We start from the raw sequence: 25,105 nt of genomic DNA, 5'->3' as shown, positions 1-25,105 counted from the left end.
TAGGAAGCTAATGCAGGATTGGTCATGGTTAGTACTTGGATGAGAGACCACCAAAGGAGACACGGGTTGCAATGCAGAGGAAAGCAATGGCAAACCACGGCCCCGGTCACACGAGCAGGATAATCCGCAGGGGACGGGAGGTTTATTGAGCCGGAGCAAAAAGACACGCGGTAGCGTGATCTCACCTTCCCCTGAGGCTCCGTGCCGAAGCCTCCGGCAGCCGATCACACCATGCCAAGCAACACAGCAGCAAGGCGTTTGTGCGCATGCGTGGGACGCCAACGAGTGCTGGCTGCGATGGGCTACCACCGCTTCCTGATCAGACGCCTGCACGTGCCACACATTATCGGGAAACTAGTACATGATTCCCGGTAGCTTTTAAATCCGCGTCTTCAGACCGAAGCTGTGGGTTTGAGACAGGAGTGCGACGTTTCCCAGATGTTCAGGTATGATCGCGCAGCTTTAATCCGCAGGCAAGCGGTCCCTCCCGCGAAGCAAATTTGCCGTGTGAACGGGGCCCACCTCCACTCATCTCTTGCCTTGAAAACCCCATGAGGGGTCATCATGAGTCGGTTGTGATTAACTTGATGGCACCTGGAGTATTGTGTGCAGTTCTGGAGGCCTCACTTCAAAATGGATGTGGACAGAATGGATGTGGACAGAATGGAGTGGGTGCAGAGGAGAACGACAAGGATGATCAGGGGCCTGGAGACCAAGCCCTATGAGGAAAGTCTGAGGGACTTGGGAATGTTCAGTCTGGAGAATAGGAGGGTGGGGGGGGACCTGATTGCTCTTTAAGTATTTGAAGGGCTGTCACTTAGAGGAGGGCAGGGAGCTTTTCCTGTTGGCAGCAGAGGACAGGTCTCATAATAATGGTTTAAATTAAGGGCTGGAAGGTACCAGCTGGATATTAAGAAAAACGTTTTTACAGTAAGAGTTGTTCAATAGTGGAATCAGCTGCCTCGGGAGGTGGTGAGCTCCCCCTCACTGGCAGTTTTTAAGCAGTGGCAGGACATAGACTTGTCAAGGATGTTCTAGACTGATCCTGCATTGAGCAGGGGGTTGGACAAGATGGCCTAGATGGCGCCTTCCAAATCTGTGATTCTATGATTCTATGAATTAATATAGATCGCACATTCAGAAACCTGCGGAGGTGATGGATTTAAGCACACCTCCCTGTTGAGATTGTTCTGTAACCATGGGGCTGCCACTGAAAAGGTTCTCTCTTGTGTATCCACCAAGCAATCTTCTTGGATTGATGGGATAGTCAATCCATCGACAGAAACATAGGAGAGAAGACGGATCCTTCAGATACCCAGGTCTCAAGCCATATAGGGCTTTAAAGGTCAAAAACAATACCTTAAGTTGCACTTGGGAGTTGCTTGGTAACCAGTTACAAGAGACCCAGGACCAAAGTAGATGAGACATCATCCTCAGGTTCACCCCAGGGACATGCCTCCATTTTGTAGAATCCTGGAACCCCTTTTAAGATCACAGCAGAGGCCTGATTCTGCTTGGGACCCCCATAGCATGGGGAAAGGGGCTCCTGTGCTCCCATTTTTCTATCCCAGAACAGTGCCAGGGGTAAAAGGTAAAGGTAAAGGTTCCCTTGCTTGAAAGCCAGTCAAGTCCGACTCTAGGGTTGCGGTGCTCATCTCTGTTTCAAAGCCGAAGAGCCAGTGCTGTCCAAAGATGTTTCCGTGGTCATGTGGCCGGCATGACTAAACACCAAGGCGCACGGAATGCTGTTACCTTCCCACTGAAGTGGTACCTATTTATCTACTTGCAATTTCTTGCTTTTGAACTGCTAGGTTGGCAGGAGCTGGAACTAGAGACGGGAGCTCACTCCATCATGCGGCAACTCGGGTCTCGAACTGCTGAACTACTGACCTTCCACAGCCTGCAGTTCAGCGTCTTAACCACTTGAGCCACCGCAGTGCCAGGGGGGTTGTTGCCAAATAATGCCCTCCCAACATTGATTCAGGTTGAAAAATCAGCAACGGGGGAAGGGCAGTAGCCTCTCCTCCCTCAGGTGGTTTTGACTAGAATCAGGCCTCTGTGGCACTCTTCAAAGGTATCCCAAGACTCTACAAAATGAAGGCATTGAGGCAAACCCAAGGACATCATCTTTTCTAGTTTAGCCACAAGTTGCCAGGAAGCCAGAGAAACAGGGGAGGATGCATGCAATGGTGGAATGGAGCAAGGCAGGAGAAAAGATACCAAGGAATGTCTAAAAGGAAGGTATGTCAGGGTGAACCATAGGAGTAAAAATGGGAGATGAAACCCAGCAAGGTCTTCCAGGCATGTGAACTTTGACCCACACATGACACTCCCTGCCCACAATGATTCTATTCTCTTTGGTCAAGGGAGCTGATGTGCATCAATATCCCTTTCGCATGTGGAGATTATCTGCTTCCATCAAAATGCACAGGGAGCTCCACAACTGTACGGAATTCAGGATTACATCTCACCAAACAGAGATCAATCTGCATTAGGCAGATGCTTCCTGTGGAAACTGCTGAAAAACAGATGGATTCTCTCATGGACATTATTTAATGCTGGGTTTCCGGACCAGTTCCCAGTTCTCCTCCTCTCCCCACACTCCTTATAATCCCAACAAAAGGCTAGATAATTCACCACATTAAACTGTGATCTAATGTTTCCTAGAAACTGAGAATGAACTCCAGCTACGGAAATTCTGGTACCAATACTTGATGTTGATAAGCAGATGACAGAATTTGGATTCTGGTTTCAATTTGTAAGGCTCTTTTACAACATCCAGGTTTGTTTTAATTACCATTGAGAATTGCCTGGTGTTTGGGATTCCATTTCACTCAGTATTTGTAGTCAACACAGAGTTTTTTTAAAAAGTCACCGAGCCAAAATCCTTCATTCCACCAATGCAATGTTATTAACACCATTCTATATAGGAAATTTGAACATGTATTTCATGTAAGGATAAACAAATACGTATTGTATTTCCATCTCTCTATATAATAATTCTGTTTTGGAGTGGCAACATTCCTTGCACTCCCTCAGCCATTGGCCCATAAGCCGCCACTCAAGAGTACTCACGTGCCATTGGCCAGGTGCTGGGTCTGCTCCTCTTCCCCACCCACTTCCCCTTCAGCCACTGTGCCCTTTCAGAATTACTGGCAAATCACTTTTTCTCTTGATGAAGACACTTCTCCTGCTTGCCTCCTGTGTGGCAATTGTTCCCTCAGTGGCTGTTGGTAGGAGACGGGGAAATAAAGGTAAGTCGATGCTTGGCTGGGGAGGAGATAGGGTTGCCAACTCCAGGTGGGAAATTCCTGGAGATTTGAGGGATGGAATCTGGAGAGGGTGAGGTTTGAGGAGGGGTGGGACCTCAGACAGGTACAATGCCATAAACTCTACCCTCCAAACCAGCCATTTCCTCCTGGGTAAAATTGTTGCCAATCTCCAGGTGAAGCCTGGAGATCACTGAAAATTGCAACTGCTCTTCAGGTAGCAGAGATCAGTTCCTCTGGAGAAAATGGTGGACTCTGTGTCATTATACTCTGCCGAGGTCACCACAGCACATTGACGCTGAGTGCCCAAGGCCTTGGCACTCTTCCAGAGCCTCTTTCTAGAGCTCGTTGTATTTATTTCCTCAATGGGCCTTATTCCTAGTATACATATAAATACATACGCATGTGTGTGTGTGTGTGTGTGTAAAATTTTCAACATGGCCAAATCCATGGATACTTAAATCCTGAGACTGGAGATACAAAGACAAGACAGATTTTTCTACCAACCTGAAACATACTCCAGGTTTGCAGAAAAATCTGAAATCTAAAAAAAATTACACTAGGTGGTTAACACCCCCCCCCCAATAACAGAAGCAGCACTTCTACCTTTCGGAAACGAATGCCCTCAGTGGCTATTGCCAGGTGACCACAATAGTACTGTCAGCCTTCAAGCCATGGTTTTTGTCAGTTAAAGTCAGGGGCAGGGGCCTTTCCAGGACTGTTTTGACTGTTGAGGGAGGACTCACAGAGCCCATGCACAGTAGCAACCACAGAGCCACTTGATACCACACTTGCATGATTCACCCACCACTGGCTGCTTGCTACTGTTCAACAGCAACACCCCAGTTGTTGTGGTTAGAATTTCAGACTAGGATCTAGACCCAGGTTTGAATCTCGACTCTACCATGGAAGTTCATTGGTTGATCTTGGTCCAGTTGCAAACTCTCAGCCTAATCACCTCACAGGGTTATTGTGAGGATGAAATGGAGAAGAGGAAAATGATGTAAACTACTTTGGGTTTCCATTGTGGAGAAAGGCCCTGTATAAACGTAATTAATAAAAATAAGTATGGCTGAAGATAGGGGCAGATGAAAGGTATGTGGGCTGGTAGGTGAGAAGGAAGCAGGGAAAAGTGAGGATATGGGGGCTGCCGGACTTTCCATGTTCGTCACCATACAACTGGGCCCAGCCCAGTGTCTGGCACCACACAGAGTTTTCCTGGGGACAGGCTGCCAATAGGAGAGAAGGAGGGAAAGTTGGAGGGGCAGATAAAGGTTGGTTGGCTGTGGGTGGGAAGAAAAAAAGGACAGAGGAAAAGGGAGAGGCTACAGAGGCTACCAGGGAAGGGGAAAAGGAAATGTGGGAGTGGAAAATGAGATTCCCACCACCCATAAGTTCTTGCAGGTCTCCTGTTTGTGCTATATATTATATATATTTATCCAATCTGTTTTCTGTGGCAAATTTCCAAATTTTTGCTTCAGTTATGCCATTTGTACATGATATTTATATGCAACTGCCAAAATATTTGTATTGAATTTCATTACTAGGATCAGGAGAAGGACAAGTGCAGTTTCTTCCTTATTGTGGAGAAACTAGAAAAGAAACTTGAACTTTCAAACTGAAGAATTATCATGAAATTTTGGTAACATCCCTAATTTGGGAGCAATGATTCCAGATGGCACTGTTTCAACATTCAGGCTTTACATCGTAAGCAGCACTAAATGAAAGCCAGGAGTTGATGACTAGATTCTGTCATCTTCTCATTAGGAAAGCTCTACCATATTAAATTCAAAATCCTGTGGTGCTCTGTAATTACTTCAAAACTCAACAGGGAAGGTGGAGGGGAAAAGAACCAAAAACAATTATCTTGTCAAGAATTCTACTGGGTTACACCATAGATTCTTGAAGGTCAATTAATATATATTCTCTTTACTTGCAAAAGCCCAGAGTGAAAGATCTCTTTTTATAATGACAGAGGTAAGTTTTGTGTATATACACATTTCTGACAAAGTTCTTTTTTTCATATCAAACGATCAGCAGGCCTGGGACTGAGTCAGCATGTCTGGGCAGCTGCCAGGGTCAGTAGCCCAAAAGAAGTCGCACCTTGGGTTGCCAAAGTCCAGGAGATCTTTTGGAATTACAACTGGTCTTCAGACTACAGAGATCAGTTCCCCTGGAGAAAATGTTTTGATGGGTGGACTTTATGACATTATACCCCACTCAGATACCGTCCCACCCCAAACCCCGCCTTCTCCAGGCTCCTACCCCAAACCTCCAGGCATTTCCCAATCTGAAGCTAGCAATCCTCATCCTACCATCAACACCTGATCAGCCCATCCACTAAGAAATGGGGTGATTTCCCACTTGCTGGTAGGAATGGAACACAGCTCATCTGCTTCCCTGTAAATGCCATTGGTGCCAGCAGGTCTACAAGAAGAGTGGAAGAGAAAGACAGCTTTTTGTAGCCCTGCTAGCCCCTCTAGGTCTTGAGAGAGCTGTGTTTCACTGTTGCCTCTACCAGATTTTAGATGAAATCCTTCTGCTCAATTCCATCAGCAGAAAGAGTTAGGTCTTAATGTTACTGCTAGTGCTAGTGGTCACAAAGCAGTTGTTATCTCACTGAAACACAAACTGCAATTTTGAAAACAACTTCCATTGATATCTGGGGAAAGGGGTAGTCCATGAGAGTTGAAATCGAGATGTTGCTAACAATAAAACAGGGGTATAGAGAGTCAAAGGTCAACTCATCAGTCCTAAACTCAGTGTGTATGTTGGGTGGGGGGACTACAACAGGCTTCCTCAGTCAGTGGTACAGTTACGTAATTTTCTTTCCTCAACAAATCATGGGATTCAATGGCAGCGGATGTAGTGATGACCACTAGCAGAGATGGCTTTAAAAGGAGATTCATGGAGGAGAAGTCCATCAATGGCTACTAGCCAAGAGAACCTCTGCGTTCTGAGGTGGTTGGTCTCTGGATATCCATGTTAGGAAGTAGCATCAGGGAATGCCTTGGCCTCCATGCCTTGTTTATTGGCCCTCCAGGGCAAGTGGTTGACCACTGTGAAACAGAATGCTGGACTAGATGAACGATTAGTAGGATCCAGCAGAGGTCTTCTTATGTTCTTAGACCCTGGACTTAATGGTCTTACAGTGAGGGGAATTAGGATGATAATGTGCATTTCAAATGCAAAGCTGCAGCCTCCTTTTGGGACCCCTGACTGAGACTGTGAGCTGGGCCCCTGGTCTTCCACCCCAATGTCCATCTCTGATGACACCACTGGGTTGGTTCCTAAGACTCCCTTCCACTAAGCTGGAGTCAATAACTCCCTCCCAGTGAGTTTTCTTCCATTTTTTTCTTCATCAGAAAAAGCCTTTCCCAATCAGAAAAGATGCTCTCCATTGGAGGAAGTCTTTCTCTCTTGAAATAAGGCCTAATGGAATCCATAACAAGGGATTTCTAGGATTCAGCCCCATGTCTTTGGGCCCTTTTTATAACTTACCCACAGGGGTCTTTCCTTATCCATAGGCCATCTTACTACCCACTTATACAATTACAATTATCCTCAAGGCAATTGTACTTTACCTTGAACACCACTTCATCTCCCTCACAGGGCACTCTTTGCAGCCTCTCTCAGGCCGTCTCACTCCACCATTTCCAAAAGGTCTTAATGTTACTGCCTCTTCATCTCCAGCTGCTGCTAAACGATGCTTCACAAAGAACCCCAGAGCCCTTTTCTTATGCTATGTGACTCTGTTCCTAAATCTGGCCTTTCTTGGAGGGTGTGTGTGTGCGTGCAATTTTTAATATTTTAAAATATTGATACATGAGCTGAACTCCACAGGTTAAAACAAGTTAAAACCTCCTTTTACCAATAAATGTATAATCACTATAGCTGTGATTTATCACCCTGGGCAGCTCTTAGGCCAAATGATTTACCTCACAAAGCTAGCACAAGGCTATGAAAAACATCAGCTTTACAGAGGCCCTTCCGATTAAAATCAATTTTATTTGCCAACTTCAGACTGATTTCAACACGGTTTTTTGGTAGATCCATTCCCACGATACCTTCTGTGCTGAGTCTACATAATAGTTACCATGGAGACTGCAATACATCCATTATGTCTTCTCCACTATTTGAATCTCCATGGTCCTTACAATTAGCCCCTGGCCTGGAAATTTACATGAATATTTGGCGGTTTGAAACACAAATATACATGCACTAATAATTTATTTAAGCAAATGTTAAAAAACAATCCACTAAATAGGTGAACACAGAACTTTGGATGCATCACCAGTGAATCTGTGAAGTGTTGGGTTATACCACATGTGGTTAGACCCAGATTGACATAGACACATGAAGCTGCCTCAGTCCGAGTCCGATCATTGACTTGCCTCCACTGAGGAGAAAAGTATAAACATCTAAATAAAGAAACATACAATACCCAAAGCAATAAACATACTAGTAATCCCCTTTAACTGGAATATGAGGGATTGAGCATGGGACTTTCTGCAGGCAAATGAGATGCTCTATGGCCCCTTCACAAAACTCCAATTTGGCCATAAAGCCCCCTGTGTCAGACATTCTCTCATAAGGATGCAAAAGAAATTCTCGGGTTCATCTGCTCTACCTGAACCATAGCGTTTGAAATTATTTCTTTTGGACTGTGGCACAGAGAAAGCACAACCAAACTGGTTCACCTGACAGATTTCAAGCAAAACTGTATTTCTATCACCTGTTTTCTAATTTTGAATAAAACATTTCTTCAATACCTTTGCTCCTTTCTTTTATGTCCTGGGACATCATTATGGTCTCCTAGGTGGGTGTGTTCCCTCAAGTGAGATACCACTGTGGTCTGTAGTAGTGTCGCTACAAATGTTGTCTGACAGTGCCTGTGTTGAGTTAATAGCTCACAATGGTTGGCTGATGCCTTCTCAATGGGTGCCAATTATTCAGAGGAAAGTCCCCTGATGGTCCTGTTAAGTATCCATGGGAGCTTGGAGGAGACCCCTCCCAGCTGAAGGAAGGTAGAAGGCCTGTAACTATATATGAAGAAACAACGAAGAGTAGGCCATATTGATCAATTATTGATCAAAAAAGAAAATAAAAAACGGCATGCAAATTCAGGCTTAGGAGAATCAGTTTATGATTATATTCATTAATACCTAAAGGAACAGAGAGGTGGGATTCTTTCAAGCCCCATTTTTTTTTACCAAAAGAGAGAATCTCTAGCTTCTATAAGGAACAATCCTGCACTGCAGATTTGAGAATTGTTGCTATATCATCTGCCATATCACATTCCATTTCGAAATTTTCAGTATTTTGTTTTAATTCAATTCTGTGATTCCAGAAAGGGTGTGATTACCATTTTCATGAAACAATGACAGAGAGGATATTGTTTTGGGAATCCATTTCAGGAATATCTTTTTGGTTACATGAGCACTGGGTATCCACAAAGGGGAGGCCACACAACAGGTCTATCATCCACTGGAATCAGCAGGGGCAGAATTGGACTCCAGATGCCAGATCTACTGCCCACTGAAAACACTGGAAGCCAAACAAAATTATTATATTCCTGATATTATTATATCCCTGATATTCCTGATATTCAGAAGAAGCTGAATTTTAAAATGCCAAAATATCGTGAATGCCTTGTTTCGTTTTGGGTACTGCGATTCAAAATGAAACGGCATTTGTGGCACTGTTTTGGATCAGAAGTACCCTAATGCACACCTCTAGTGAAAACAGAAATAAATCAGGGAGGAGAGATTTGGGGAAGATGATGGAAAAACAAAAATAAAATTTCTCTAAAACTTATTGAGGCTGTAAGCTGAATGTTTACACCTAGACTAGCATGGCTTAAAGGATAAGAAGCAGGAGACAAACAGAACTGATGCTAATAGTGAGCATAGGTCTGACCAGTTGCTGCACTTTAATATGTTCTTCGAACAGAGACAGACGGAGGTTAAAGACTGATTGCATTCTGATGTTGGGATAGCAACTTCCTGAATAGCCAGCTGAACATAATAATAGGGACTGCAGATGAGAATTTGTCAGATGTGTACAAGCCTGCAGTGTCATAATTAGTTATTTCTAATAATATTTATCTCATATATTCTCATACCTTTTCCCAAAAAGCTCGGGGCACATGTGTGGTTCTCCCTCTCCTATATTATACTGCCATCCAACACATGACATGTCCAAGGTCTTGCAGTGTGTTTCATGAACCCAGGTCTCCTGCCATCCCACCGTGCATTAGGTCTTAGAGGTTCTTCAATGCCTTACAGATATTGCCAGTGCTGGTCACACACATGAAGCTGCCCTATACTGAATAAGACCATTGGTCCATCAAGGTCAGTATTGTCTACTCAAACTGGCAGTGGTTCTCCAGAGTCTCAGGTAGAGGCTTCCACATCACCTACTGCCTGGACCTTTCTAACTGGAGATCCCAGGGATTGAACCTGGGACCTTGTGCATGCCAAGCAGAGGCTCTTACATTGAGCCATAGCCTTTCACAAGCCTTTCATCACATCATCCAGCCTCTAGCACCGCAGATAATGACTTGTACTGAACCAGGTAGGATGGGTGGCCAATCACAGCCTGTTGCTAATGCAGGAGTGAATAACTTGAACACTTACATGAGCCATAATAGCTGCTGACTGGAACAAAGTGGGCCACCCTGTGATATCACCCATAACAGTTGGAGTGGGCCTCTCAGATGCTCAGCTGGTATTCCCTACAACCACACACACACACTACACCAGAAACTTCTTGCCATAGCCCTGCTCTTAGATGTGGAAGAGGCTGGAGGGGGTTGGAATACCTTAGTGTCTTGCTCCCCCTGCCTCAGCGGAAGGTGCTGTGGACCACACAAAATGGTTCTGTTGGGCCACACGCAGCCCACACACCATATGTCATTACCCCTATGATAATATATGACCAACAAGGCAGAAGACTACAGCATTTGTTCTGCAAATATGCTGGGCCTTTCTTGAGTGAATAAAGGGCTGGATTCAATCAGTTTTGCTGTTGGTGCAAAAGAGAGGAGGGGGTCCCCTTTGACCACCAAATGTCCTATGCCAGAGACCATGAAACCTGCATAAACAAAAGCCATACGGGAAGGGAGCCGGAGAATTGAGGAGAACTGAGTGACATTGAGCAAGACAACTGGCTGGATCCAACCCAAAGTATCCTGTGCAAAAGGAAAACTAATTGCTACCTGGGAAGAATAATTGCTTGGTAGAATAAAAAAAAAAACCCTCTGCAAAGACCAAATTCCAAGTGACTATTAAGTCCCTTCCAGAATGTCACTGCTTTTTAACATACAGTTGCCCAGGAAATTGCTTACACTGTCATTCTAGATGTATGACCTTGTATTTGGCTACCTTAACATGTGTACTGTGAGAATGAGCCAAGCTTACCCAGGAATCCAGATAGTTTTATGTATGACTGCCAAGTCCTCATCATTATTCACCACCAATCTCCCATATCTTTACGTCATTTGCAAACTTCCATTCAGTTGCAAATTGTTCCAGATGCTTGTCAAAAATAAAATCAGAATTGCACTTAAGACCAATACATTTCAGCCAGGATGTAATGCATTGCACTGACAATTCAGGAAAGAAATCGCAACACAAACTGAAATGCCAAAAGAAAATGAAGTTTAATATGCTGTTCTGTCCACAGTTTCATAGCTGCACATAAATCCAACAAGCTCTGCCCCTTGGGTTAGGACCAATATGGTCATCCCAGAGTCAGGAAAAAAATTAGTAGTGTACTGATGTATCCTTCATTCAGTCTCTCTTGCTGTGGAAGCTTTGACCTGCTGGTCAGACCTTCTGCCCATCCTATGGTCTAAATCTATTCTATATGACATCCTTCACACCATCTAGCCTTCAGCAATGCACAGGGTGACTTGAACTTGACTCCTTAGGTTGAGTGATCATTCCTAGCCTCCAGTTAATGGCTAGCGGGGAAAACACAATCCCAAAAGAGGTCAGTCCTCTGACACGCTAGGAAGGTCAAAGTACAGGACACATGGGTTAAATGCTGCAGAGATTCCAATAACAAAATGGCTGCCATTTCTTCAAATGTCACAAAGAGAGAGCCAGACCAGATACAATAGGGTAGAATCACATTCACACATCACCCTGGCTTAAGCACCAGAGCAGGAGTAGGAGACTCTCTACTCTTGTCCCTAACTTACCCCACTGTGCTCTGTTGTCTGAAGGACTTTTCTCCTATACTAATTGTGTTGAGGAGAAAAGTACTGACATGGTGAGGTAAATTAAGAGGGGAAATTCTAGATCTTCTCACCTGCACACTCATGTTCATGTAAAAGAATAGATATACAGATATTGCCTTGTACAAAATTTGGCTACCCTGTCAAATCCAGCTCAGTCTTGAAACTATGAAAAGCAGTGTAGGTTCGCCTTGCCTTTGTGAAAGGAATACTTCTCTCTGTGTATCCATAGAGCCTTCACCTCAAGTCACAGCCAGAACCTACCCACCTAACAACATAAGAAGAGCCCTGATGGATCAGACCAGTAGTCCATGAAGCCCAGCATTCTGTCTCACACAGTGGCTGACCAGTTCCTCTGGAGGGCCAACAACAGTGCATAGAGGCTGAGGCCTTCCCATGATGTTGCCTCTTGGCACTGGGATTCAGAGGCTAACAGCCTCTGAACATGAACTTTCCCTTTAGTCACCATAGCTAATAGCCCCTGATAGACCTATCCTCCAGGAATCTATAATCCCCTTTTAAAGCTATCTAAACCTGTGTCCATCACTACACCCTCTGGCAGTGAATTCCACATTTTAATCACTCTCTGTGTATAGAATTATTTCCTTTTGTCCATCCTGAATCTACTGCCCATCAGCTTCACTGGATGCCTTCGAGTTCTATTATTTTGGGAGAGGGAGGAAAAGTTCACATGCAACTACATGGAGCATTCTGTGGGGATCAAAGGAACATTTTGGTGTGTGGCACTGCCACAGTCCGCATACACACAATGGATAATACACAGGGACAACAGCAAAGCCAGTGCAGACTGAATCCTCGGCGCAACCCAAAAGCAGTAGAAACTAGAGCTGAAACAAAACATTTGCAACAAAATCTGGCAACATTCAGAGATTTTGAATTTCAGGATTCCACTTTCTGAATTTCAGGCATTTTCAAATTTAGTTTTAAATGGTAGTTTCAGTGACCTTCTCACAAATGACGTCCTGAATTTTGGAGGGGGGAAAATAGAAAACAAATCCACACAATATCCACCATTGGTACTTCAGGCCACCAAGAAAGGGGGCTAAGAGACAAAATTCAGAACTCCATGGGGCCTACAGATCTAGGCAAGTCTTGCAATTTGTTTCCTTGTAATGTCAGGTTGGTCTGGGTGATGCCTGGTAGGGTTGAAAGCATGGGATGGTACAGAATGCTGGATGGGAAGAGGCCAGAGTAGTATCTGTCATCCTCTGCATAGAAAGACAAAACAAGTGGTCCATCTAGTCCAGCATCCTGTTTCACAGTGTCCAACCAGTTAGTCTGGAGGGCCAGCAACAGGACATAGAGATGGAGGCCTTCCCCTAATGTTGCCTCCTGGTACTGATTTTCTACCAGGTGTTTACTGCCTCTGAATGTGGAGATCCCCTTTAGTTCATGGTCAGGAGCCTCTGATATATCTGATACAGACAACAATGGTAAGAAATGTAAGTTGCTTTCACCTGCAGCGATAGGAGCATCTTTGTCTAGGGTCCTGTGGTGATTCTTGGCAGCTGTATAGAGAGAGAGCAGAATGCCACCCTCATGAGCTCAACTTCTTTGACCACCTCCAGGCTTTTTCTCCAGGCTTTTCCACAGCCTTATTTTCACTGCTTGTGTACCCATATTGCTTTGTTATTTTTGTTCTTTTCTGCATGTGTTTTGCTCCCTCTAGCAGTCACTTCAATATTACATTGTGACATTCTGGCATATTTCCCTCCACTTTAAAAGTGCAAGTGACAAAAAGAAGAGTGCAGAAAAGCCCTCCCACCAGAAAACATGCATTCAACACAGTGTCTCCAGTCAGGTGTGAGCATTCTGCCAGGCTGTGGGCCTCAGCAGGCCCCAAACCATGTGGGTCTCCGATGCCAGCCCAGCCCCAAAAGCATATATCAGAACAAATTTGCAAACCTATGTTCAAACTCACCATGAGGAAGATCAGAGGTCAGATGGGGCATGATGTAGCTCTGGACTAGTTCCCACTCAAAGTCGTCCTCCATGCCTTGGCTATAGTCACATTGGTTTAGGTCCCCATCTTCCTCAAAGGTACAGCCAGCTGTGTGGAGACAAAGAGAAACAATGGTATAAAACAAAAAGGTACAGCTGTACAACAAAGACACAAAACCTTACCAGGATAGCTTTACAAAGCAGATAAATCCAGACAGATTCCTACTGAATAGGCCCCACACTCCCAATGGATTGTGCAGTTTGAAATATCCTGGGGAAACTAGGAAACTGTTATCAAATGTATTGGCATCTGTTTGAAACATGAAAAGTAGAACAGAAAGATCCTTCCCAAGCTGAACTAATCCATAGTTAGCCCGCTAGTTAGGGGAAAACAAAGTTCTGTTATGAAATTCAGTGCTGGTAAAGAAATTGAGTCATTGAGATATATTTCTTTTGAACTGTGAACTGAAACGGAACGCAATAAGTACAGGGCGGCCATTAGAAGACCCGGCTGAATCATACTCAACCATAAAAAATGCCCTTGGTTAGGTTTTTATTGAAGTCCCGTAACGTGAAACCCCATGGCTTCTTAAGGGGGGGGGGCTAGATGGGTGCAAGGCATCTCCAAACAGGGGGGAAAGGAGCACATGGGCAAGCCTGAAAGTCTTTGAAACTGCAAAGGTGGAATGCCTCGGTGACGACACGGGTGCAAGCCTATCAGGGCTAGCTGTTGCTACAAACATGGTAGAGTATCTTGGTGATGACATCGGAGCTAGCTTATCAGGGCAATCCAGAGCTAACTTTTGTTGCAAACATGGTGGAGTATCTTGGTGATGACACTGGAGCTTGCTTATCAGGGCAATCCATAGCTAGCTTTTGCTACAAACCTGGTGGAATGCCTTGGCAAGGACACAGATGCTAGCCTATCAGGGCAATCCACAGCTAGCTTCTACTACAAACATGGTGGAGTGTCTTAGGGATGGCACGGGCACTAATTTATCATGGCAATCCACAGCTAGCTTTTACTACAAACATGGTGGGGTGTCTTGGGGATGACACGGGTGTTAGCCTATCAGGACAATGCGCAGCCAGCTTTTGCTACAAATGCACAGATGCATTTTTCCCTGAAACCCCTCCCTGGATAGGAAAAGACTGTTTATCCTGAACATGGCAAGAATAGTTCCAGAATGCTTTACCTGTCATCAGCCTTTCATCATCATCAAACTAGGTCATAGGTGGGGTAGGGGGGATTTCTAGTGATAGCCAGGATCTTATCTCTGGTTGTGGGATGAAAAGGTTTACTTATTGTAAACTGCCATCAAACAGCAGGTTTTAAGCACCTCTATTTCAGAGACAGGAGTAATTTAAACCAAATAAGTAGTCACATTTCCTGTCTAAAGGCAACATAAAAACGGCAGGTGGGTGAATATAAAATTATAGTTTGCAATATGAAACATGTTAAGGCAGGAGATAGTAAGAGAAGAGAGAACAAAACACAGAGAAAAGGAGATTATAAGAGCCCCAGGGAGGAAAAAACACTTTTCTCCCCATCATGGATTGCTTCATGGACAATTAATCTTCATCAGAAATAATGGAAGTCTCTCTCGCATGTTCATAGCCTTTAATGGGAGACTGGCAAATCGGCTACTATTTTGCTAATGCACTAACTAAGGATACTTTATAATTTCTCATTCCCACAGTTACAATCCCCAAATCTTCATTTCAAGTTTACATCTCCTACAAGCAAACCAAACCCAAGATTTGTTATTGTTTTTGCTCTGTTTTCCATTTCTCCACAGCCTTAGAATGAACATAATTTTCAACATTAATTCCACATAAATGAAGTAATACTATGCCCTGACCTGACTAGCCCGATTTTGACAGATCTCAGAAGCAGGGTCAGCCTTGGTCAGACCACCAAAAACAGCAGTCACTAGGCAGAGGCAGGCAATGGCAAACCAGCCCTGAACATATCATGCCTTTAAAACCCTACGGGGTCACCCTAAGTCAGCTGTGACTTGACAGTCAATAAATAAATAAGAGCAGTACTATGCAATATATAAATGACATATATCATATGTATAAATATCATATACCAAGGACAGGCAACCATTTTGGCCCAAGTGCCAAAATACCCTGCAACATCTGCCTGAGAAGATATTGATGTGTGGTGGAGTTTCCATTGATTCCTACAGCTGCCCCAGAAGTGACAAAAGGTAGTTTTAAGACAGAGGTGTCAAACTTATTTGTTACAACGGCCGGATCTGACATAAATGTCACTTTGTCGGGCCAGGCCATGTATGCTATAAAACATAATGCCAGGTACCGGAGAAAGAAACTGCATAAAGAAGAAGAAGAGAATAGATTGGATTTATACCCCGACCTTCACTACCCAAAGGTGTCTCAGAGCGGCTTACAAACTCCTTTCCCTTCCCCTCCCCACAACAGACACCCTGTGAGGTAGGCGGGGCTCAGAGAGCTCTTGACAGAAACTGCTCTTTTTCAACAACAGCTCTTATCAGAGCTACGGCTTGCCCAAGGCCAGCCAGCCAGATGCAAGCGGAGGAGTGGGGAATCAAACCCGGTTCTCCCAGATTAGAGTCCGTGCACTTAACCACTACACCAAACTGGCTCAGCAGCTGGACAGCCGCTGGTAAGCTCCAAGTTGGTGTACCCTCACTTCAAGGCTCTATGGCTGGGAGGGGGGTGCCGAGGAAAACAGACATAGGGGGACTGGAGAGGCAGCAGTGCAGTGCTGGGCAAATGCTCCCACAATGCTTGAATGATGCAGATGAGGTTGTTCTGCCATGCTGAAGCCACAATGGAGGGGCTCCACCCACTCCCCCCCAGCACTCCCTTCCTTGCATCAGTTGCTCACGGGCCACATAAGAGCCCTGGAATGGCCAGTTCTGGCCCCCGGGCCCTATGTTTGACACCCCTGCTCTAGGAATTGCTGAAAACTCTATGGTAAAACATGATGCTGCATTTTTTTTAAATCTCCTGCTGCCTCTCCAAGCAGTGGTGGTGGGCAATGAGACCTGGAGATGGGGCATCCCCTGCCACCATCAGGGGCTTAGCAGCCCTAACTCAACTAGACATGCTAGGAACAAGCTGGGTCCCAGTGCCTCAGAGACTCGTTTTTGTCCCATGGATGGAGAACCAGCTGAATGCATCGTGCAAAAGCATCTGCTGTGCCGCTGTTTGGAATGCAGGTCAAGGGTTGCCTATCCCTGCCAAATATGGTAGGCAAGCAATGCATATAAAGGGTGCACACAATACAAATTTATGTATGAAACCAGTGGTGAAAAGCAGAGAAGTGAAACCATCCAACAGAATGGGTAGCCATTTTAGTCTGTCTGTAGCAGCAGAAAAGAGCAAGAGTCCAGTAGACTAACAAAATTTGTGGCAGGGGATGTACTTTTGTGAGTCACTGCTGTGCTACTGGACTCTTGCTTTTTTCTACTGCATCCAACAAAAAGTATCAAGAACTAGAAAGAGAAATGGAATAGAGAATGTTCCCCCAACTCTTGATTCCAGCAGTAAATGCAGTAATGACAGTTTCAAGAGAAGAAACTGGGAAGGAACGCAATCCTGAATATTTGCAGCAATAGCCCCCCACACACACACATACACACTCTTCTCTCCATGACTACCAAAAGGATTTGAGAACCAAGCAGGAAGTGTGAAATCATATTTATGTCTGTGATTTTTCACAGTGAATGTGCAGAGTGATGTTTGGAAAGACAAGAAAGGCAGGCAGTATGTAGCAGAAGGGATGTTCGCCAATTTCTCAGTTCCATCCCTTAGCTTCTCTCTATGCATGGCAGAGAAGAAAGGTCACATCCTTCCACCCAGTCCAATGAGTATGTGTGTCCCACTTCCAGCACATCCAGATGCCCATGCACAAATTCCATGTCTGAATGGGATACATGTGACTAAAAGTCAACTTGTATAATCCCTTTATTTTATTTTTTTTATAGCCCCCGAAGGGGATTTTTTATTTTTTATAATACTACAAACTACAACAGAAAATGGGGAGGGGAACTACATTTATGGGATAAAAGAAAGATACCCACTACTAACTAAAAACCCAAGAGAGGAGACCTTCTAATCAACTTAAACAAACATCAAGTCTTAATCCAGCTGATCCCTTTACAAACTGAGTCAAGTGTAACATTAACTTTTTCATTTCTTAAAATTAACTGCCATTAAGAAATAACCCAAATCATCTCATTTCCAAGTTTTTCAAAGGCACAATTCAGAGTCCTTCAGCCTTCACTTCTCCTTACTCCGTCTCTTCCGCAGCTTATAAGGACTTTTAGGCTCTGCTGCCCCTTTCTCTGAAAGAGAGTCCTTTCCAGAAGAATCCGAGTCCAGCTTGCCATTGGACTTGCTGTCCTCCCCTTCTTTTTCTTCCTCCTCTGGCCCTCCCAACTGGACTCTTAAAAATTCCCAAGCTTTCAGAACAGAGTCAATCTTTTCTTTTTTATCCTTAATTTTGAAGGTGATGCCTTCTGAAGTTAGCTATCTCTATCCAATTGAATTTGTCTGAAGAAAAAGAATAAGATCTTTATATTTCTTTCTCCTTTGTCTTATTTTAAATGGAATATCTTTTAGAACTCTGATGACATTCTCCCCAACTTTCAGGGGTACTCCAGATACTGCTTTCAGGATTGCATCCCTTACATGCCTCTTCGAGAATCTTACAACAATTTCCCCAGGCAGATTGTTTTTCTTTATATATCCTGAATATGACCTGTAGGCCACATCCATATCGCTTATCAATAATTCCACCTTTGTCTCTGTCACTGGGGCCAATATTTCACTCTTCATTTCTTTCAGATTCTCTCCCTTAGTCTCTGGCATGCCCTAGAAGCGAAGAATCATATTAGCCTTTTCCATTTGTAGTTGTAGCAATTGATCTTCTGTGAAGACTTGCTTCTTTTCCAGTTGTTTTACTTTTTTATTCACCTTTTGGGCAGTGGCATCCACTTCTTTCACCTTCTCAGCTGTTTGATTCATCATTTTCAAAGTCTCATTTATCTGGGTTTGCTGAGCGGTGATACATTGAGTCATTTTAGACATCTGTTCCTTGAAGTTATTCAGCTGGTCCATTAGGGGGCGCATGGATTCTGCCAAAGTCTTTGCTAGCTCGTTGGTTCCTTCTGGTTTTGGGCTCTCTGTCACTTTCGATTTCAACATCCTCTCCTTTTCCATCCTCTTCCCCGCCATGTTTCTCGGTTTGTTTACTTTTGCAAGTTTTTAAAGGTCTCTGAATATGCGCTTAAATGCTCAAACACACCTTGGTAAGTACTTCTTAACTGTTTTAGCCGGGGGGGTTTTCCGCTCCCCCCCTCATTCGCTCAAAAGTTCATGCGCTGTGAAGGCGTCCCTCCCCCTCTCGCCTTAAACTCTGCTGCGTAGGTTAGGGTAGGGAGCTTTCTTTTTCTTTAAACACCACTTAAATGACTCATGTTCATAATTGGTCCTCAGACCTCATGTACATTCTCTTTTTGGACGCTCGATCTCCTGCGCTTTCCCCAGTCAGCGTTGCTTGAGTCCATTCAGTCTCTCAGCATGGAGAGCCGTCGGAACAGAGAGGCGCCTCAATTCTCCGGCATTGCGCCATTGAAGAGGCGACCTCTCAGAAGTTCCATGGCCAGGGTCCCTTCAACTGGGTCCCTGGGGGGGGGGGGAAAAGCCTGACCCCCCCCCCCTTCGGCTGAAGCACAGCTTCACTCCCGGGAGGTCCGGGAGGTGAGTCTGCTCTAGCACGCTGCCATCACTGGAAGTCCGTATAATCCCTTTATTGTTTGTTACTTGGAGGGGAATAGAACACAAAATTGGGGCCTTTGCACATCTGCCCCCATTGAAGTATGACACCGATGTGAGAATACACAGAGGTACTTAAACTGAGTCAAATAGGCAGGGCAGGAAGGCCTGGCATAGTACATAGGTAAGATGGCCAACCTTCCGGTGAGCCTGGACTTCTCCCAGAATTACAACTGATTTCCAGACTAGAGCTGTCAGTTCCCATGGAGACTAACAGCAATCTAGGAGAGACTCTATGTAGGGTCCCCATCTTCCCAGGGGGGGCATCTCCTGTCCTGAGTTCCACTTGCCCACCTAGGGTTGTCAGCCTCCAGGTGTGGCCTGGAGAGCTCCCACTTTTACAACCGATCTCCAGCTGACAGAGGTCATTTCCCCTGGAGAAAATGGATGCTTTGAAGGGTGGACTCTATGGCATTGTACCATGCTGAGGCCCCTCCCCAAACCCCACCCTCTCCTGGATCCACCCCCAAAGTCTCCAGGCCACACATGGCAACCCCATGGGGAGCCCTGGGGAGCTGGGCAGCAGGAGGAAATGTCTGGGAAAATTAGCTCAATCGATGTGGTGCTATGCTTATTAACACCCTAATTTTCATACCAAGGATCATTGCTTAGGCACCCTGCTCCCATTACATGATGGCAAAGGATCTACCCTGTTTGCTTTACAATTGTCTGCAGTTTGCACACAATAGCATATTTCACTAATTTAACACAAAGATTGGTGTGGGAGTGGGTGTGAAATGCAGCTAAGTCCCTATAAATTAATGTCCCCAAAACATAATATCATTAACAGTCTTGCTCAGGTCTTGCTAACTGAGGGCCGTGGCCTCCTTGATTGAGTCAATGCTTCTCACATTGGGTCTCCCTCTTTTCCTTCTGCCTTCAACTTTCCCTAGCAGGATTGTCTTTTCCAGTGACTCTTGTCTTCTTGTAATGTGACCAAAATACAATAGCCGCAGTTTAGTAATTTTAGCTTCTAAGCTTGTCTTCTAAGTGTTTTCTTTCTAAAAGAAAAAAATCATACTTGTTCTAAGAAAAGCTAGAGTGGCCAACTCTGGATTGGGTTAGGGATATGATGTCACAAAGTCTACCCTACAAAGCTGCAATTTTCCACAAGGGAACTGATCTCTGAAGCCTGGAGATCATTGGGAATTCAAGGTCCTACTTGGAGGATGGCAACACAACCAGCAGGTCAAAATCCATCTCCGCAGCTGTGACATATGAAAGCACACTTGGCTATACTCTGAACCCAGGTTAAGTTGTGCTGAAAGTAACGTCTTACATGATTTTGCAAAGGTAAATACTATTAAAAACAGGATGTGCGGCTGAGAAAACACAATAAGGATTGTCATGTAAATCCCAAAGGCCTTCGGGCTCGGGAAAACAATACAAATATATATTCTCAGCTAACATCAAATATACTGCAAGAGAAAATGAAAATGAAAGCAGCAAACAGTTCAAAACACGCTGGACACTGGAGAAAGAGGGACCAAATAGGAGCATTAAGTTCTCTACAGATGAACATAATATTTTAGAAGACTTACAGTGTGTTTCTGTACAAGCCTGGGATTTTATACTTCAAATATGTTTATTTAAATTTATTTTGGTTTAAATTTAAATGTATTTATTGACATTTATTGGCCTAAAATATTTACAAAGCATGTTGCTTCTGTCACCAACAGTGGCTCAAACCAATTTTAGAAGGGGAGAAAAGTCTCTGCTTGGCACACAGAAGGTCCCAGGTTCCTCATCATCTTCAGTGAAAGAGACCGGTAATAGGTGATGTGAAAGACCTCTGCTTGAGACCCCGGAGAGCTGCTGCCGGTCTAAGCAGACAATACTGACTTAGATAGACTGATGGTCTGATTCAGTATAAGATAGCTTTGTGTGTCCATTTGTGTTAGTGTGTTTAACTTGTGAGCTGGTTTGTCTTGGGCCATCCATTGACTACAGCTCAGGAAGCCATGATTCAGACTGAACTCTTTGCGATCCATGCCTTTGTTTTGCAATCTGTAGCCACCGTGCTCTCCCACCCTGCTGGCTTGGGCCACTGCCTTCTGAATGCCTTGTGAAGATCTTTAGCGGACTCTGTTCGGTGAGAATTCTATGCCTCTTCTTTGGGGTTTCACAGACACGAGGGTGGGTAAGCTATGAGAATCCTGACCTGGATAGCCCAGGCTAGCCTGATCTCGTCAGATCTTGGATTCTAAGCAGGATCATCCCTGGTTAGTATCTGGATGGGAGACCACCAAGGAAGACTTAAGGTCACTACACAGAGGCAGGCAATGGCAAACCACCTCTGAACATCTCTTGCCTTGAAACCCCACCAGGGGTAGCCATAAGTCAGCTGCAACTTGACAGCACTTTCCACCACCACAACCAAGCTATAGGAAAAGGCATGTTCTGGAAGCAGATACAGCCCCATTTGGGAGGGGGAAAGGTAAAGGAACCTGTCCTTTATGTGGAGCTTCAGCTACGGGGGGGGGGGGGGAGCAAGCAAAAGGAAGGCATTATTAAACAGGTAAGGAAAGATGGGAAATGCAAGTTCAGGCTTCTGTTAAGTGCTGGCTTGGCTATAAAAACAACACAGTCTGGGGTGTCTGGAACTACTAGCACTCCTCAGAGCAAGTGGCCTCTCAGCAGCAGCATCCAAGACAGTTGCAAAGGAGCCCCAGCACTCAGACAGTGTGATGCAACCTTTTGTAGCATGACACTGCTTCATTCTCATTGGTGTGCCTGGTAGCCCACCACAATGCTTTCGGCTGCATTGTGCCTCAAAAGCAACAGGATGTGTAGCACCATAGGAAAAGGTGTCAGGGCCATGCCTGCTAATTTGGCTGCTGCCACCAAATGAGAAGGGAGCACTCATTGGAGAAGATCATGATGCCGGGAAAGACTGAAGGCAAAAGAAGGGGACAGCAAAGGACGAGATGGTCAGACACTGTTATTGAAGCAGCGAACATGATGCAAACTCCAGAGCACAATGGAAGACAGGAGGGCTTGGCATGATGTGGTCCATGGGGTTGCAAAGAGTCGGACTCGACTGTGCAACTGAACAACAACAAGAGGAAGAGGCAGATTCGAGGTTCAGGTCCGGGCTTAGATAAAAATACTAGAAGAATTACCACATCCCTTGGTTTGGCTTGACAAAAATCCATCATTCTCTGACTGATCCCCTAGTGTACGGACTGACTGACCATGGTTGGTGGTTTACCCTGCAAACTTAGGATTGCTAGGGAACTGCCATGCATTACTGGCATTGTGCTTATGCTTATAGGACCATTGGTCCCTTTAGCTCAGCATCATCTCCTCTGACCAGAGGCAACTGCTTCAGGGTTTCAGACAGTCTTTCCCAACATGCGAAGGAGGAGGAGGAAGAGGAGGAGAAAAAGGAGGAGGAGGAGTTGGATTTATACCCCCACCCTTCACTCAGAATCTCAGAGCAGCTTACAATGTCCTTCCCTTCCGCTCCTCACAACAGACACCCTGTAAGGCAGCTGGGCCTGGGAGAGCTCTTTGAGAACTGCTCGTGAGAGAACAGCTCTGAGAGAACTGTGACTGACCCAAGGTCACTCCAGCAGCTGCATGTGGAGGAGTGGGGAATCTCTCCAGTTTCTATGGTCTTTACCACAGAGATTAGGGACATTCCTGGAGTAGCATCATTGATGCCATTTTGTGCTCTCCCTCCCCCATTTTTCTCCTGCTTCTCAAATTAAACTGGGTATGGGAGGGGGGAATGCTAATTCTCAGCAGACAAATGGCAAGCCAAGATACAGACCCACAGGACGCAGCAGCTGAAGCCTTTGGGGATCACCTAATCAGAGGGTGGGACTCAGATGGCAGGAGGGCCAGCCTTGAATAGCAGTGTCTGCTACAAATTTGGTAGGCCAAGAGCACCACCATGGGTTATTGACCATGTGCCTCTGCTCAGAGGACTATTGGTCCCACTAGTTCAGCCTCATATCCTCTGATTGGCAGCAGCTCTCAGGCAGAGAAAAGCCTTTCTCAGCACCAGCTACTGGAGAGCCTTCAACTGGAGACGCCAGAGACTGACCATGGGATCTTAAAATGCATCACCTTAAGACTCCAGGGGGTTCCCAATGTGACAACCAGTGGCAAGGGCACAAAAATGCTAAGTCCATTAGCAAAAGGCAGGAAGGGAGGGGAACAAGGTAAAAAAATAAAATAAAAACCAATTCAAATTGAAAGCAAACACACAGACAGATTAAACACAACTGCACAGATTGAAAGAAAACAAACACATATATTAAAACCACAGCCAAATCTGCCCAGAGCAGTTTGCCCTCCCTCTATCTTTCCCTGAAATAGAACTCTCTCACAAGCCTTCCTAAATATAGCCAGTGAAGGCGACCTTCAGCATGCAAAACAGGTGCTCCGCCACTGACCCGCACTTCTTTCCTTCACATGCCATGGATCATTCTTGCTTTTATTGGGGTCTGCATAGAGAGAACGAAGAAAATGTGCATTTTAAAAAAAGCCCTCCAGGAGGATTGCTGAGTCCCGATCATTTGTCCACACGGCAAACTTCAAAGGTGATTTTTTTTTTAAATGGCTACTACGAGCATCAGCAACAAGGTAACACCTGCAAAACACTTCAGAGGAGGAGGGCCTGTGGCTCAGTGGAAGAGCATTCGTCTGCCTGGCACGCAGAAGGTCCCAGGTCCAATCCCCGGCATCTCCAATTAAAAGGATCAGTTAGCAGGTAATGTGAAAGACCTCGATTTGAGACCCTGGAGAGCCACTGCCAGTCAGAGTAAAAAGTAGTTTCGTTTAGTTGATTTCTATCCCACTCCATTTCCTGCAAGCACTGACCTTGATAGACCAAAGGTCTGATTCAGAATAAGGCAGCTTCGTGTGTTCCGGATGGCCCTGCTTTATCAGTCCTGGACTGAAATTTCTAGAGAGCTGTTCCCTGTCTGCATACTGACCATGATGGACCAAGGGTCTTACTCTGTGGAAGGCAGCTTCATAGCAAAGAGCAACAGGCAAGGCAAAAAGCAAAAAGACATTGACACAGAGAGTACTCCATCTTTCTGTGTTATACCTCTGAGGATGCCAGTCACAGCTGCTGGCGAAACGTCAGGTACTACAATGCCAAGACCACAGCCATACAGCCCGGAAAATCTGCAACAACTAATAAGCTCTGCTTCCCCATCTCTAGGGCAGCCATTCTCTAGGGTTGCTAACCACCAGGCGGAGCCTGGAGATCTCCCAGAATTACAACTGATCTCCGGACTAGAGATCAGCTCCTCTGAAGAATGTGGCAGCTTTGGAGAATGGACTCTGTGGCATTATACCCTGCTGAGGTCTATCCCTTCCCCAAGTTCGATCCCACAAATCTCCAGGAATATCCCAACTGACAATCCTACATTATACCCTGATGAGATCCCTCCCCTTCCCAAACCCCGCCCTCCCCAGACTCCAACCCCCAAATCTCCAGGAATTTCCCAAACCCGGAGTTGATAACCCTACATTATACTCTGATGAACTCCCTCCCCACCCTAAAGCCCACCCTTCCCAGGTTCTACCTCCAATCTCAAGGAATTTCCCAAACCCAGAGTTGGCAACCCTACATTATACCCAGATGAAGTGCCTCCCCTCCCCAAACCTTGCCCTCCCCAGTCTCCAAACCCCAAATCTCCAGGAATCTCCCAACCCAGAGTTGACAACTCTATTCCCATGCCTGTCAGCCCCTCTTCCGGCTCACAGGCAGAGCTTTGCAAGAGAGCAGTGCCACTGTGTGCCATGAGTTACAGAAACCGTCCCCTTGTGGCTGAGACCT

General features: G+C 45.2%; 1 protein-coding gene across 1 annotated transcript in view; it reads right to left on the bottom strand.

Annotated features, from left to right (window-relative positions):
* The window catches only part of PTPRU (protein tyrosine phosphatase, receptor type U), a 563,689-nt gene that overhangs the window by 340,099 nt on the left and 198,485 nt on the right, over window positions 1-25,105 (bottom strand). The window contains exon 2 of the mRNA XM_015423947.1: window positions 13,454-13,582. Within this exon, the coding sequence (XP_015279433.1) occupies window positions 13,454-13,582 (129 nt within the window). The remainder of the gene's footprint in view (window positions 1-13,453; window positions 13,583-25,105) is intronic.

This window comes from Gekko japonicus, unplaced genomic scaffold (assembly GCF_001447785.1).
Source record: "Gekko japonicus isolate JY-2015 unplaced genomic scaffold, Gekko_japonicus_V1.1 scaffold344, whole genome shotgun sequence".
NCBI classification, from domain to species: domain Eukaryota; kingdom Metazoa; phylum Chordata; class Lepidosauria; order Squamata; family Gekkonidae; genus Gekko; species Gekko japonicus.
The sequence above is the reverse complement of the archived record's forward strand: the minus strand, read 5'-3'. Positions and strand labels throughout refer to the sequence as shown.